The sequence below is a fragment of the Mauremys reevesii genome, linkage group 4 (assembly GCF_016161935.1).
Source record: "Mauremys reevesii isolate NIE-2019 linkage group 4, ASM1616193v1, whole genome shotgun sequence".
Lineage (NCBI taxonomy): Eukaryota > Metazoa > Chordata > Testudines > Geoemydidae > Mauremys > Mauremys reevesii.
Genome location: NC_052626.1, coordinates 101,181,537 through 101,195,350, shown reverse-complemented (window position 1 = coordinate 101,195,350; position 13,814 = coordinate 101,181,537). Strand labels below are relative to the sequence as shown.

The window sequence follows — 13,814 nt, the reverse complement described above, 5'->3', positions numbered from 1 at the left end:
TTAGGCCTCTGCTTTGCAAAGGTAAAAAGGGCAAGCTTTGCAGAAGTAAGCTAAGACTTGTAGTCAAAATGGCTGCAACCAGATAACACAGTATGCTGACTCCTATAAAGCGAGATAAGTTGTGCCCCCGGGCACAGCTTGTCTAACCCACATTTAAAACAATTGGCTACAAGGAAATAAGCAAGCATAAATTATACAGCAAAGCAACACAAGGAGATAAGTAATCATAAATTATACAGCCAAAGCGACAACGCTAACCACATTAAAGATTTGGCTGACTCTAATTGGTTGGCCTGTTTTAAGACAGCCAACAGATCAGATAAAAAGTATGAAGGCACGGGACTGTGTGTGTGTTTCGGTCATAAAGGAAACCTGACCCACACCCTCTGAGCCAAAGGGACATGCACTTCTCGACTGTCTGTACCTGACCCATGCAGAAAATGGCTGACTGAAGGGTAACGTATTTTCAGACGAATGCAGGGTACGTTTATGGAGTAAAGAAGTCTGGCTGCATGCAGTATAAGTTTATGGAGTAAAGAAGTCTGGTTGCTCGAGCTGAATTGATCTCAAGTCTGTATCGATACTATAGTGTTAAGAATAGTAGTAAGTAGCTGCTGAATAATGACTTTACATGTACTTGTGCTTGTCTTCAGTATAACTTGCCATTTATATTAATCCTTATTCAGTGCTGGTCTTTATTCTTGCTTTTCTTATTTTGTCTGTGTTGCCTTTATAGTCGAAAGTCATTAAAAACCTTTTTTGAGGAATAATCAGTAGTTTTAATTTTTCTTATACGGGTACTACTCAACCTCATTATATCTGTGTTGGGTGGTGGGAAGTAGCGATCACCCATGGCCCAATTAGGGTCCTGACGCATGCCTCCTTCTTCCTTTATCTCCGCACTAGGTATGAGTGCAACTATAAAAATCTGTGGGCAATATCCTTTTCTCAAGTTTCACAAAAGCAACTTTATATTTCAGCAGTTTGTAAAACACACATATTTGACACCTTACCAAACACAGTCTATGGATTTAGATACTTAGGGTACGTCTACACTTACCTGCCGGTTCGACGCGGAGAGTTCGACTTTTTGGAGTTCAAACTATCGCGTCTGATCTAGACGCGATAGTTCGAACTCCGGAAGCGCCGCGGTCGACTCCGGTACTCCACCTCTGCAGAAGGAGTTGGCGGAGTCGACGGGGGAGCCGCGGAGTTCGACCCCGCCGCGTCTGGACGGGTGAGTAGGTCGAACTAGGGTACTTCGAATTCAGCTACGCTATTCACGTAGCTGAATTTGCGTACCCTAATTCGAACCCCCTTCTTAGTGTAGACCAGGCCTTAGAAGCAAAGTTGCACTATATTTAAATATTAGATATCTCTATATGTTTATTCCATTCAATATACATTACATATAAAAAAATCACCAGTTTCCCATTCTATAGACATTTACACTGGTTGGCTTATGCAGACAGTATTGCAATGGCACATTCAAGAAGTTTTTCAAAGATCTGCTGGATCTGATAAATATTCAGTGTTTGAATGTGATAACACAATCCTAAGAGAATATAATAGTATTTTTATTAATCTGACTTTTTCACACACTTGTTTATAACTTGGATACTATAAACCTATGATTACAGATGCGTTTTACTCCACTGTACTTGCAGGATGGATGGTCCAAAGGTTAGGGCCCTTGCTTAGGAAAGGGGAAACCTAGGTTCAATTCTCTGTTCTGCCTAGGTGATTCTAGGTAAGTCGCTTAGCATCTCTAATGGGAATAACCGTGCTTCTCTACCTTACAGAGATGTTGTAAGGGGAAAAATACATTAAAAGATTGTAAAGACCCTTGAGATCTATTATGAAGAATCAGCCATTATTATTTTCATTATGATGATGTAGGACTTCCACAGGAGTGTTGCCACTGAGGTTTTTTTCCTTAAACAAGTACAATAAAAAATTGGCTTCAAAATGTAACACATGGTACAAAGGATTATTTGGACTTGCCAAACATATTTAGAAAAACAAAGGTACTTCAAATTCTGGATTTACCATCCCTGATTCTTCCCTTTAAGAATGCTATTTTTGTTGTTCTATGAAACTGCTTAGCATAACAACAACAAAACTTGTTCAACTGAGCTTCATTGAAAAGATAAATATCTGTATATACAAAGTAAAACAAGACCCTCAGTTGTTCAGGACAATCTCATTTTTACATTGGAACCATTAAGCAGAGCTACATTTATGTTAAATAGTTTAATCTTAGGTATTTTTAGTTTGAGATGTTTAATTTACTAATTAAATAAAGAAATATTAGCCTAATGTATTTCAATTACTAGAAACATGCTGACTGCAGCAGAATATATAGGTCTCTTTCAAAAAAAAGAAACTTATCTCAGTGAAACAGTATTCTTGGCTCAAGAGCCAAGCATATCAGCAACTATTCAATCAATTAATTATCCTACAATCAGGTACATACTGCTTGCAGATGGCATATATTACTACTGTCTTATCTTTCAACTTTAAAATATTTAAGAACTATGAGTTTTTTTTTCAGACTACTGTTCAATTTATCCATGGTAATTATTCTAGTTTGATTAAAATATTCTGAAAAATTTACTGAAGATAGAAAAATAAAAAAATAATATTGATACATACCCAGGTCACTTTCCATTATATGATCACTGTGAATTTGCTGAAACCCAGGAATGGGCCGTGTTGTGAGATACCATACTGCATGAAGAACATCTGTGGCATGTACACGATTGTGATCTAAAAATGAACAAAGTATTCAGGAACTACAAGCTCTTTCTGCTGTTTTCTCTAAGTATTATGGGAGGAGCTGGACTCCCATATTTAGGTTGCCTAATAGTTTCCATTATAAAAGATTCTTGTGACTTTTTTGTTGTTGTTGTTGTTGTTGAGAAACTAACATCTCCATTGTTTGTAGCAGGCCTTTGAAATTTGGTAAGAACAAAGCTCTACAGAAATTCCTTTTGCTTCTTCCATTAACTTCCATTCAGATCTGGCTGAGTTATAAACTGTCAAATTGTCATTTCCCTTCTCTTACTTGCATTCCTGAGGACAATTTTGGCAGCATGTCAAAATAATAATTGAACATTAATATTCTAAGGATCCAGGCCCACATAAAGGAAAATAAGAGGCCATGCTTCACGTTTACAATTTTTATATTTTTTAAAACTACCCTTTGAATTTAAAAATAAATTAATCCATGAACATCACAATATTAAATAAAATTCATCAGAACAATGATTTATATTTAAACCACTTTAAAGCGATGGACAAATATTACCAAAAGCAGGAAATATAAAAAGGATGAAAAATAGAAACAATGGAATTGTCATACCAACAGTAGACTAATGGTCCACTTAGCCAAGTACTCTGTCTGATACACACAAATGGAAGAAGCCCCAAAATGGGAAATTATTAAATGGCTAACTCACAGGGAAAGTTTCTTTCTAATCTTTTTAGATAGAGTTGGTTTATGCCCTGAAGCTTGAGTGTTTATATCTCTTCCAAACTTTTTCTAAGTCTATCAAATATAATAGTTAATGTTTTCACAATCCCTATCTCCTTGATTTGCATCCTTCTAAGTTCTTGGTCTAAATGTTGTTATTATTGTTATTACTATTACTACTATAGCACTTAAGAGCCCTAGTCATGGACCAAGACTCCATTGTGTAATCTTGTGGCAATGAGTTCCACAGGCTAATTGTGCTTATTATAAACTTTTATCCATTTCAAACTTGTTGCCTTTGTCCTTATTTTGTTTAGCACTTACCTAACTGCTTTTGGTTTGTATTTTATTTTCTGTAAAGGATCAAAGATATTATAGAACATGTAATAAACTATTTTGAAACCAGTAAGAATTCCAGCGTCTGATTTATTTTGACACTGTCAGAATAAAAATCTAGTCAGTTGTAAAAACAAACAAGAAAATAGAACAAAAACCAACCCTCTCCCCAAACCGGTTACCTACTTTCCTTAACTGTAGATGTGCGTACCTCATGTACAATTGTTGGAGATTTTTCCATCAACAGTACCCACCACTCAGCATGATTGTCCTCTGATGTCTCACGCCGCTGCACATAGGTAATAAAGGGCCACGTTGGCCTCAACCCTCTTTAGTTCCTTCCTACCAGAAAGACTCCAACAGAGAGGGGAAGAAAAGCGGGTCGTGGAATGGACATGTGTAGCACATCTCAAAGAACAAAAGTTATGGAAAGGTAGGTAACTTTTTTTCTTCTTCAAGTGATTGCTCATGTCCATTCCATTGTAGGAGACTCACAGGCAGTTCGAGATGGAGGTGGGTTTAGACTCTACTTGAATAGGGATTGTAGGACTACCTATCAAAATCACTCATCATCTCTAGACAGATAAGCAATGGCATAGCAGGAGGTAAACGTGTGGATCGAAAACCAGGGTGCCACCTTACAAATGTCCAGGATGGACACACAAGCTAGAAAGGCCACAGAAACTACATGTGATCTAATCGAGGGAGCCACCACTTTAGTTGGAGGTTCCATATCAGCCAAACAGTAGCATAAATGAATATAGCCAGAAATCCAGGGGGATATTCTCTGAGTGGCCCTTTACTCTGTGTGAAATCATGACAAATAGCAGTGAGGATGACCTGAAAGGCCTAGTCCAATCCAGATAAAAAAAAAACAAAGATCTTCTAACATCTAGAGAATGGAGTCTCTCTTTCCAAAGCCTCATTCAAGTAGGTGGGAAGAAAGTTGGTATGTAAATGTTTTGATTAATGTGAAATTCAGAAACTACCTTAGTCAGGAACTTTGGATGAGGTTGAAGGAAAACCTTGTCCTTGAAGAATGTTGTATAAGGAGGATCCAACACTAAGGCTCGCAATTCTCTTACTCTCCAGGCTGAGGTAATAGCGACCAAGAATACCACTTTCATAGATAGGTGTAATAGGGAACAAGTTGCTAGTGGTTCAAAGGGGGGAACCATCAACTCCATTCGAACTAAATTCAAGTTCCATTGTGGAATCAGGCTGTTGATCTGTGGGTATAATCTGTCCAAACCCTTTAGAAATCTGATGGATTTAGGGGTTTGATCAGTTATAACATTGGATAATGGAAAGCTAAGATAGCTGCCAGGTGGACTCTGATGGAACTACAGGCTAGTCCTTGTTTCAGGAACAGGAGATAGTCCAGGATATGGGGAATTGAAGCTTGAGCTCTGTGGACACTTATTTGCATAGACCAAATGGAGAATCTCTTCCATTTAGCAAGTTGAAGGCTTCCTACTGTTTAGGAGAATTTCCTGTACTCCTTTAGTGTAATCTCATTCCGAGGATGTCAACCATGAAGCATTCACTCTGTCAGGTGGAGGGCCAGTAAGTTGGGATGGAGGAGGCGGCCCTTGTTCTGAGAGATCATGTCCGCATCTCTCAGAAGCGACAGAGGAGAGCTGACCAATAGAGTTGAAAACCAATGTTGATGAGGCCATGCTGGGGCTATTAGTATAATGTAAGCACAGTCTTGCTTGAGTTTGGACAAGACCTTGGCGAGAGCAGACCTGAAGGAAAGGCATACAGCATGCCTTTTTTAAACAGGTCAAAAGGAAAGCATCTGTCAGAGACCACAGGCCGTGACCCACCTGAGAACAAAAAAGATGATTTTTTCCTTTTTGTTACAAACAGGTCCACTTGGAGAGTTCCCTGCCACTGGAAAATGGCCTTAGACACATTTGGACAAAGGGTCCACTTGTGGTGACCTGCAAACGATGTGGTCAGGTGGTCTGCCAGAATGTTCTGGACCTCTGGAAGATAAACCACTTTCAGGTTGATGGATCACAAATTGGCCAGCAACAAGTTTAGGCTTGAAATTAGACAAAAGTTTCTAATCATTAGAGGAGTAAAGTTCTCGAACAGCCTTCCAAGGAGAGCAATGGGGGCAAAAAAACCTAACTGGCTTTAAGACTGACCTTGATAAGTTTATGGAACAGATGGTACGAGGAGACTGTCTACAATGGCATGTAGCCAATCTGCAACTGATAGCAGCAAATATCAGGTGATGGAATAGCAGCAAATGGCTGGGGATGGGACACCAGATGGAGAGGGCTACAGAGAATACTACAGAGAATAATATAGAGATACTACAGAGAATTCTTTCCCAGCTGTCTGGCTAGTGGATCTTGCCAACATGCTCAGAGTCTAACTGACTGCCATATTTAGGGTTGGGAAGGAATTTTCTGCCAGGTCAAATTGGCAGAGACCCTGGGGTTTTTTCACCTTCCTCTGCAGCATGGGGCACGGTTCACTTGCAGGTTTAAACTAGTGTAAATGGTGGATTATCTTTACTCCTGAGGGAATTATGCACCAAAAATGTAAAATTCTGCATATTTTATTTGTCAATATATAAGTGGGGAGGCTCCAGCATGGCAGTGAAGCGCGCACGTCACTATCTTTATCAAGGTGGGAGATCACCGTGCAGCCCACCCCCTTCCCCCCAGGACACAGAATTGGCTGGGAGGCTGCACCCAATCTTGACAGTGCAAGGGCTGAGCCTGCCTCAGAAACACCCCTGGGCCACTGCACAAGGCTCACCAGGCATGGGCAGGCAGGCTCAGCCCAACAGGTTCCAAGTGTGGAGGGACTTAGTATGGGGGGATCCAGGTGTGGTGTGAGATGGTTCTGTGTGGGACAATCTGGGTGTGGGTGGTTCAGTGGGGGGTCCGGGTGCAGGGAGGATCTGGATGCACAGGTGCAGGACAAAGGGATTCTAAAGGAGGGTGAAGGTTGTTGCAGCTCAGCAGTGGGGGGATGGGCTCAGAATGGGGGAGGGGGTCTGGGTGTGAGGGACTCAGATAGGGGAATAGACTTGATGGGGTGGGAGTCTGGATGGAGCTGGCCGGGAGTCAGTAGGGTGGGGATCCGGATGTGAGGTGCTCACTGGGGTGGTCCAGGTGCAGGGGAGTGGGGCTCATCAGGGTTGGGGTTTGAGTGTGGGGTGGCGGTCCAGGTGCAGTGGTGGAGGTCCAGGTGCAGGGTGGGGTGGGGCTTGGTGAGGGGGTCTGGTGAAGAGGGGCTCAGCATGCAGAGGGTGGGACTCAGCGGGGGGCTCCAGGTGCAGGAGAGCTCTGGATGCAGGGGATGGGGGTTTGGGTGCAGGGTACTCAGTTGGAGGGGTGTCTGGATGCAGGGAGGGTGAGGTTCAGTGGAGGGGGTCTGTGTATGGGGTGTGATAGACCCAGGCCAGCTGGGTACAGCAGAATAGCAGAAGGCAGATATACTGGCCACTGGATTAACAGTTTTCTGTTCCCTGACTGACCAGAGCAGGGGCTGCTCCAGGCTAATGAGAACACCTGACTCTAATTAACCTGTAACGAGTCAGGTGAGGCCATTCAGTTAATGTGACCACCTGACTCTAATTAAGGCCCTCCTGATACTATAAAAAGGGCTCACTCCAGTCAGGCAGAGGAGAGCCAGGGAGCCAGAGGAGAGGAAGTGCGGCTGAAGGGCTGGTTACTGAAGACACCCTCAAACCATTGTTAAAGGAGCCCTAAGGTAAGGGTGAAGAAGGGAGAAGCAGGAGAGCTGTGGGGAAGTGACCCAGGGAAATGTAGCAACTCTGGCAGTGAAAGGTTGGCTGCCAACAACTGCTACCATTAGGGTCCCTGGGCTGGAACCCGGAGTAGAGGGCGGGCCTGGGTTTCCCCCAACCCACCACTACAGGAACAGCTCCTGGAAGGGGAAGTCAGGTCCCTGTCAGGACAGGAGGCTGAACAGAGACTGTGGGAGTTCTCTCACCAACCTCCTTGCAGCCTATGATGAAAAGGGCTCAGTAGACTGTAACCCTGGCCTTAGAGAGAGAAGGGCTATGTGGAGGGTCACAGTGAGCCACTGAGGCTAGCATAAACCGCCTAGAAGCGCAGGACCCACGGGAGCAAGGTCAGAGCTCTGCCACAGGGGGTGTCCAGCTGTATGGGGGTTGGAGGGGCAGGGGAGCAGCTCCCAGAATAGTGACCCCTTCCCTTACAGCTGAGCGATAGGAAGAGAGGGTGGAGCTTCTTGCAGCCAGGGTAGTTTTCTGGGAGTGACTCCGGCTGTTCCTTGCAGGGGAAGAGGGTGTCCCGTGCTCCCCTGACCACAGCCCAGTCAGGACTAGCAGCTGAACCCGGTGCAGGGTAGGAGCCGACGGCCAGGGTGTCCCCAGCCCTGCCCCCCACATCCCCCAGAAGTGATTTACCTCTCCATCAGATGCTCTAGGCACATGAAACAATGCACCCATGCTGCTGGGGGGCGGCATATGACCCATCAGAAAGTCATTTTTCTGCAAGGAAGCAAAGAAATCTGTAGGGGACATGAATTCTATGAACACGCAGTGACACACAATTCACCCAGGAGTATTGTCATGATTTGAAGACTTCAGTAACTCAGCTAGAGGTTATTACAGGAGTGGGTGGCTGAGGTTCTGTGGCCTGCAATGTGCAGGAGGTCAGAAGTTGACCATGATGGTCCTTTCTGACCTTAAAGTCTGAGTCTATGACCTGGCTATGCAGAAGTTCCAAAGCAAGATCGCCTCTAGGCATAACTTCATCAACTGGGCTCCCCACTGTTTGTTTACATAAAACATGGCTGCTGTGTTATCTGCAAGCACTAACAAATTCCACCCTGTGATATGCAGGAGCAATGTCATGCAAGCTGAACAGATGGCCTACAGCTTCCTAATATTTATGTGGAGATCTAGATCTTGTGAAGACCAAAGCCCCTGAGTCTGAAGGGGGCCTAAGTGAACTCCTGGATCCAATGCATTTGTGACTAAGGTGAATGTCTGTTAAGGAGGAGCAAATGGGCCTCCTCCACAAACATATGATAGGTCTATCCACTGGTCTGGGGAGGACAAGACTCGATCAGGCACCTGAACCATGCTGTCCATACGATGGTGTGCTGGAGAATACAATGAGGTGAGCAAACTCTGTAGCTCTCTGAAGTGCATTCAGAGATGTTGGACCATGTAAGTGCACACCACCATGTGCCCTAAATGTCTGAGGCAATACTGAATTGTAGTCAAAGGATGTGTCTTTAGATCTAGTGCAATGAGCTACATTACCTTGAAACTCTGCAACAGCAGGAACACCCTGGCCTGTACAGAGTAGAGTCCAGGACTGCTGCAATTAATTCTATTTTTTGAACTGGAGTCAAGATAGATTTCTCTGTATTGATTAAAGCCCTTGCATTTGAAAAATTGACTGGATAGCAGCTATTCTGGAGAGTACTTGATACCTGGATAGGCCTCTCACTGGCCAGTCGTCTAGGTAAGGGAACACATGGATTACCAACCTTCCCAGGAACGCTGCTACTATTGACATGCATTTTGTGAACATGCGAGGTGTTGCTGACAGGCCAAAAGGCAGAATTGGTAGTGGGAACATAACTCTGAGGAACTTTCTGTGTCTTTGATAAATTGACATATGAAAGTAAACATCCCTTAAATTGAGAGCACCGTACCAGTGCCTGTCTCTGAGGAGGGGATAACAGAAGCCAGAGTAGCCATCCAGAATTTTGTTTTCTTCAGAAACTTATTATATTGCCTTAGAGCTAAACTAGGCCTGAACCCCTCCCTCTTTTGACCCTGGGATTAGAAAGTATTGGGAATAGAATCCCATTCCTTGGGAAAGTATGAGAACATCCTCTATGGTTCCCATGAGGAGTACAGACTGGACCTCCCGTAGCAGCAGGTTCTCATGAAAGTGGTCCCTGAAGAGGGACTGGGAATGGGGATAGAAATAAATTAAAGAGTATATATCAGTTCCACCATGCTTAGGACCGACTGATTCGTGGTAATAAAGGACCAAGCACTTAAGAAGTGGGATAGGCAGTTGGCAAAAATAGGGTAAGGGAAAGATGGTACTCTGGAAAGTGGTAGGCTGCTCTCGACCAACAGGTCAAAATGTTTGCTTTGAAGATATGATTTGCCTAGAACCAGCAGCTGTAGAGGAGGAGGGAGGTGGAGGATGTCTCTTATAACTTCTATCCGTCTTTCTTGACAGGTCCTGTCTCTGAGCTATGAGAGGGTGGAAGCACTTGGACTGCTGTGGATAGAATGATTTTCTCTTCATCGCTGGTGTATAAATTCCCAGTGACTTAAGGGTCACCCTTGAATACTTAAGGCTATGAAGTCTCTCGTCCATCTTTTCAGAGAAGAACAAGGGACTTTAGAATGGGAGGTCTTGTACAGTATACGTCACCTCTGGCGCCAAGACCTGGTGACTGCAGCCAAGAGAAGCCATACCTCAAACCACAGAGTCCGCCACATCTGGGCTCACTTGTAAAGCTGGCCTGAGAACTAATTTGCCCTCATCTACCAGAGGAGTGAACTCCTGCTTAGCATCATCCAGAAGTTTGTTTTTAAACTTCAGGATGTTATCTCACAGGCTAAAATCATATGAACCCAGAAGAGCCTGCTGGTTCACAATTCTCAGTTGTAAACCTGCTGTGGAATAAATCTTCCTAAGAGATCCAGCTTCCTTGTTTCTTTGCCTTTCAAGGTTGAGGCCTGATGTCCCTGTCTCTCCTTTATGTTTGCAGCAGACATTACCAGGGAACCAGGATGTAGGTGGTTGTAAAAATTTTCATATCACTGGAAAGGGACATATCATCTCCTGTCCACCCTTTTAGCAGTGGGAAGAAGGGAGGATGAAGTCCTGCCATAAACACTTAATGGGCTCTAGGATAGCTTTATTAATAGGGAGAACTACCCTAGAGGGATCTGTAGAGGTTAAAATGTCCACCAATCTGTGAGACTTTTTTTGCACCTCCTTCAGTCGCATCCACCCTTTTTTAGCAAGTATTGATGGGCCTTGAAGTCATCTGACAGGGGTGAGGCAGACTCTGCAACCACCACCACATCCAGAAACAAACATGAAGAGGCTAATGACTGTTGAGGAGGTCCTTAGTCCAACTTCTGCACAAGAGAGTCCTGAGTAAGCAACTTCCCTGGCATAGTACCAGTCCTAGAACCGGAAGAATGGGAGTGGTGACCCGGGTGTATATGTTCCCAGTGCTTACTTGATGTGGGAGAGTGGGAAGGGAGCAGGGATGTCACAGAGCATGGTGGGAAGCTCCAAGAGCTCCAAAAGGCGACTGATACTGAAGCAGGACCTACCTATATGCTGGCCATTGGTCTTTAGGTTGAGTTCTGAACCATGGAGGGTAGGCACCTCACTAGGGCTGCTGGGGTTGCTCAGGTCTGGAAGCATAGGAGCAGACCTCAGTATCATGAGGAAGAAAAGTCCACTTCCTCTGGCCACGGGGGAGCTGCTTCCCTTGGTAATGGGGAGACCAGTTGCAAGGCTGGTGATGGAGGCACCAGCAAGATCATTGCAGGATTCCTGTTCTATGGAAGCCACTGAGATGCACCAACAGCAGCAGACACCAGTGCCAAATGGTGCACTGGGGCTGGAACTGTCACTGAAGGATCTAACACATCCGATCTTAGTATCGGGCAGGAGTCTTGCACTGTGGGTGAAACCAGTATCGAGAAGTTCAGTAGTTCCTATGTTGCCTCAAATGTCTCGGGTGCACAAGGCACTGCCAAAGGCTCCTGACACTGAAGTACTCTAGCTATGCTGGTCTTGGAATCGGTCTCAATGGGCCCTTCCTGGGCTCCATAGTCAAGAATCACTCTTTTCACACAGGGGGTGCCTCTATCTGGGGGTGTCTCTTATTTGAGTGCCCATCAGTGTCCTTGCCTCCACTTGGTGCCTGGCCTGAAGATTTTGAAGGCCCCGGTACTGAGTCCTTCAAGGACTTACTAAGTCTTTTCTTTGGTACCAGTGAGGAATGTCTGCCTATAGATTCAAATCAAATGGGCAAAGTACTCCTGGCAGACTCGGACATGCTCAGTACCCGTTCTCAGCAGGAAGGTTCCAATGGAGGGTGAAGTGCAGACTCCATGGGTAAGTACATAAACCTAGCAGCCATGTCTTTTATCAAATGAGGTTTGAACCCTCTACAAATGTGACATTTGTAACCAATGTACACTTACCCCAGCCATTTAAGGCACTTGGGAAGAGGATCACTTACTGACATAGGTTGAAGCTGGCAGAACATGGCATGAGTCCGATACCAGACCCAGTACCCAAATAAGCACTGGAGACTGAGCTTCACTAAGAAGTAAGCTAAACTTACTCTAGTCACTAACTGTGTACCAAATACACTACTCTAGACTTAACTAACACAACAACTACTATATATAGATAGATAGATAGATAGATATTATACACACACACACAAGAAGAGAAGGAAGACTTGCAAATGCAAAGATCCAACAACCATCACCAGTGATAGGAAGGAACTGAGAGGTGTTAGGGGGGCAGCATGGCCCTTTATAACTGTGTTCACTGGTACAAGGCACCAGAGGGCACTCATGCTGCCCCGATGGGTACTGCTGATGGAAAAATCTTCAACAATTATGCACAAGGCGTGCATGTATCAACAGTGGAATGGACATGTGCAATCACTCAAAGAAGAACAAAAACTTTCACCTCAGAATTATCTTGTTTTGCGTGTGTGTGTAAAATTTGTGGTTTTAGAATTATATTTTTCTATTAAAAATGTCATCTCCTCTGTTGTGTGAAACACGCATACAATAGGAGAAACTGATTGACTACACATGGGGAACAGTGAAATGAACTATAAAACTAATGTGAACTGTGTTTTGTGTTTAATTGCCCAGTGCTGGGACTAGAAATTTATTTATAAAGACAATAACAATACAAAAATAGCTACTAAATTACCTTTTGCTAAAATCAAATGATGCATTTATTATTGAGAGCTACCTATCTCAAACATATACACAAGTTCATTTGTTTTTAGGGATTATGGATCTTTTCATCTTAGCCTAATAAAAAGGATAACTATGGAAGAGAGATGTTTGCAGAATCAATATGCCACTGTTAGGTTCATAATAATATGCTTAATTTCCTATTTATCAAGAGACAGAAGAAAATCCCTTCCCTCCCCAGCCCCCAGAAAAAGCTTACTTACACTTTACCGTAACTGTTGTTCTTTGAGATGTTCCATGCATGTGGATCCCATTCATGGTGTGCATATGCCTTCTGCACAGATGTTCAGAAGTTTTATCAGCAGTCTTTATGCCCTCATGCTCCATTTCCGAGGGCATAAAGGGCTGAGTAACTCTGCCCACCTCTCAGTTCTTTCTAACCACCCTTTGGCAGAGAGTTGGAACAACATGGTGTCCTTCCTTAGTACAGTGTATGTTACTGTCAAATTTTCATTTAATTTTATCCACTGTATTTTATAGTGTAGAAGTCTCTTCATAGCCTGTCAGCAAATAACAACAACATATTTTTTTATAAGTTTTAGTTTTAGTTAGGCTTTAGGCTTTTTGTGGTACCAAGTCTAGTCTTTATGCCTGAACCTTAAACACCTGGCTTTAAGCCATACCTATCATGTAGAGTGGTAATTCCCCTCAAGGATGGACATGACAAATGTCTATATTATTTAGGGGAGAGTCACATCTAAGTGCACAATCTGTAGAGTATTTAAAGAGTGCACTCAAAAATCCAGGGAATCAAGATTAAAAAACTCTTTCTCACAGAGAAATCCATGAGAGTTGCATCAGACTCAGAGGTGATCTGAGGTGTATGAAGCTGCAGACCAATAGTGCATTTTATTTATTCACTGACCCACTGAAGATGCCATTGGTTGCTTTTTCAAAGAGCCAGACTTCTAGTGCCTAACAAGAAGGGAAGTGATTCCTGGCTCAAAGAGAACTCATTCATTTAATAAGAACCCTAAATCTCAG

General features: G+C 43.6%; 1 protein-coding gene across 2 annotated transcripts in view; it reads right to left on the bottom strand.

Annotated features, from left to right (window-relative positions):
* Nucleotides 1-13,814, bottom strand: part of PDE3B (phosphodiesterase 3B) — a 271,481-nt gene that overhangs the window by 39,097 nt on the left and 218,570 nt on the right. For both annotated transcript variants that reach the window (XM_039535240.1, XM_039535241.1), the window contains exon 11: nt 2,656-2,769. In XM_039535240.1, coding sequence (XP_039391174.1) covers nt 2,656-2,769 — 114 coding nt within the window. The remainder of the gene's footprint in view (nt 1-2,655; nt 2,770-13,814) is intronic.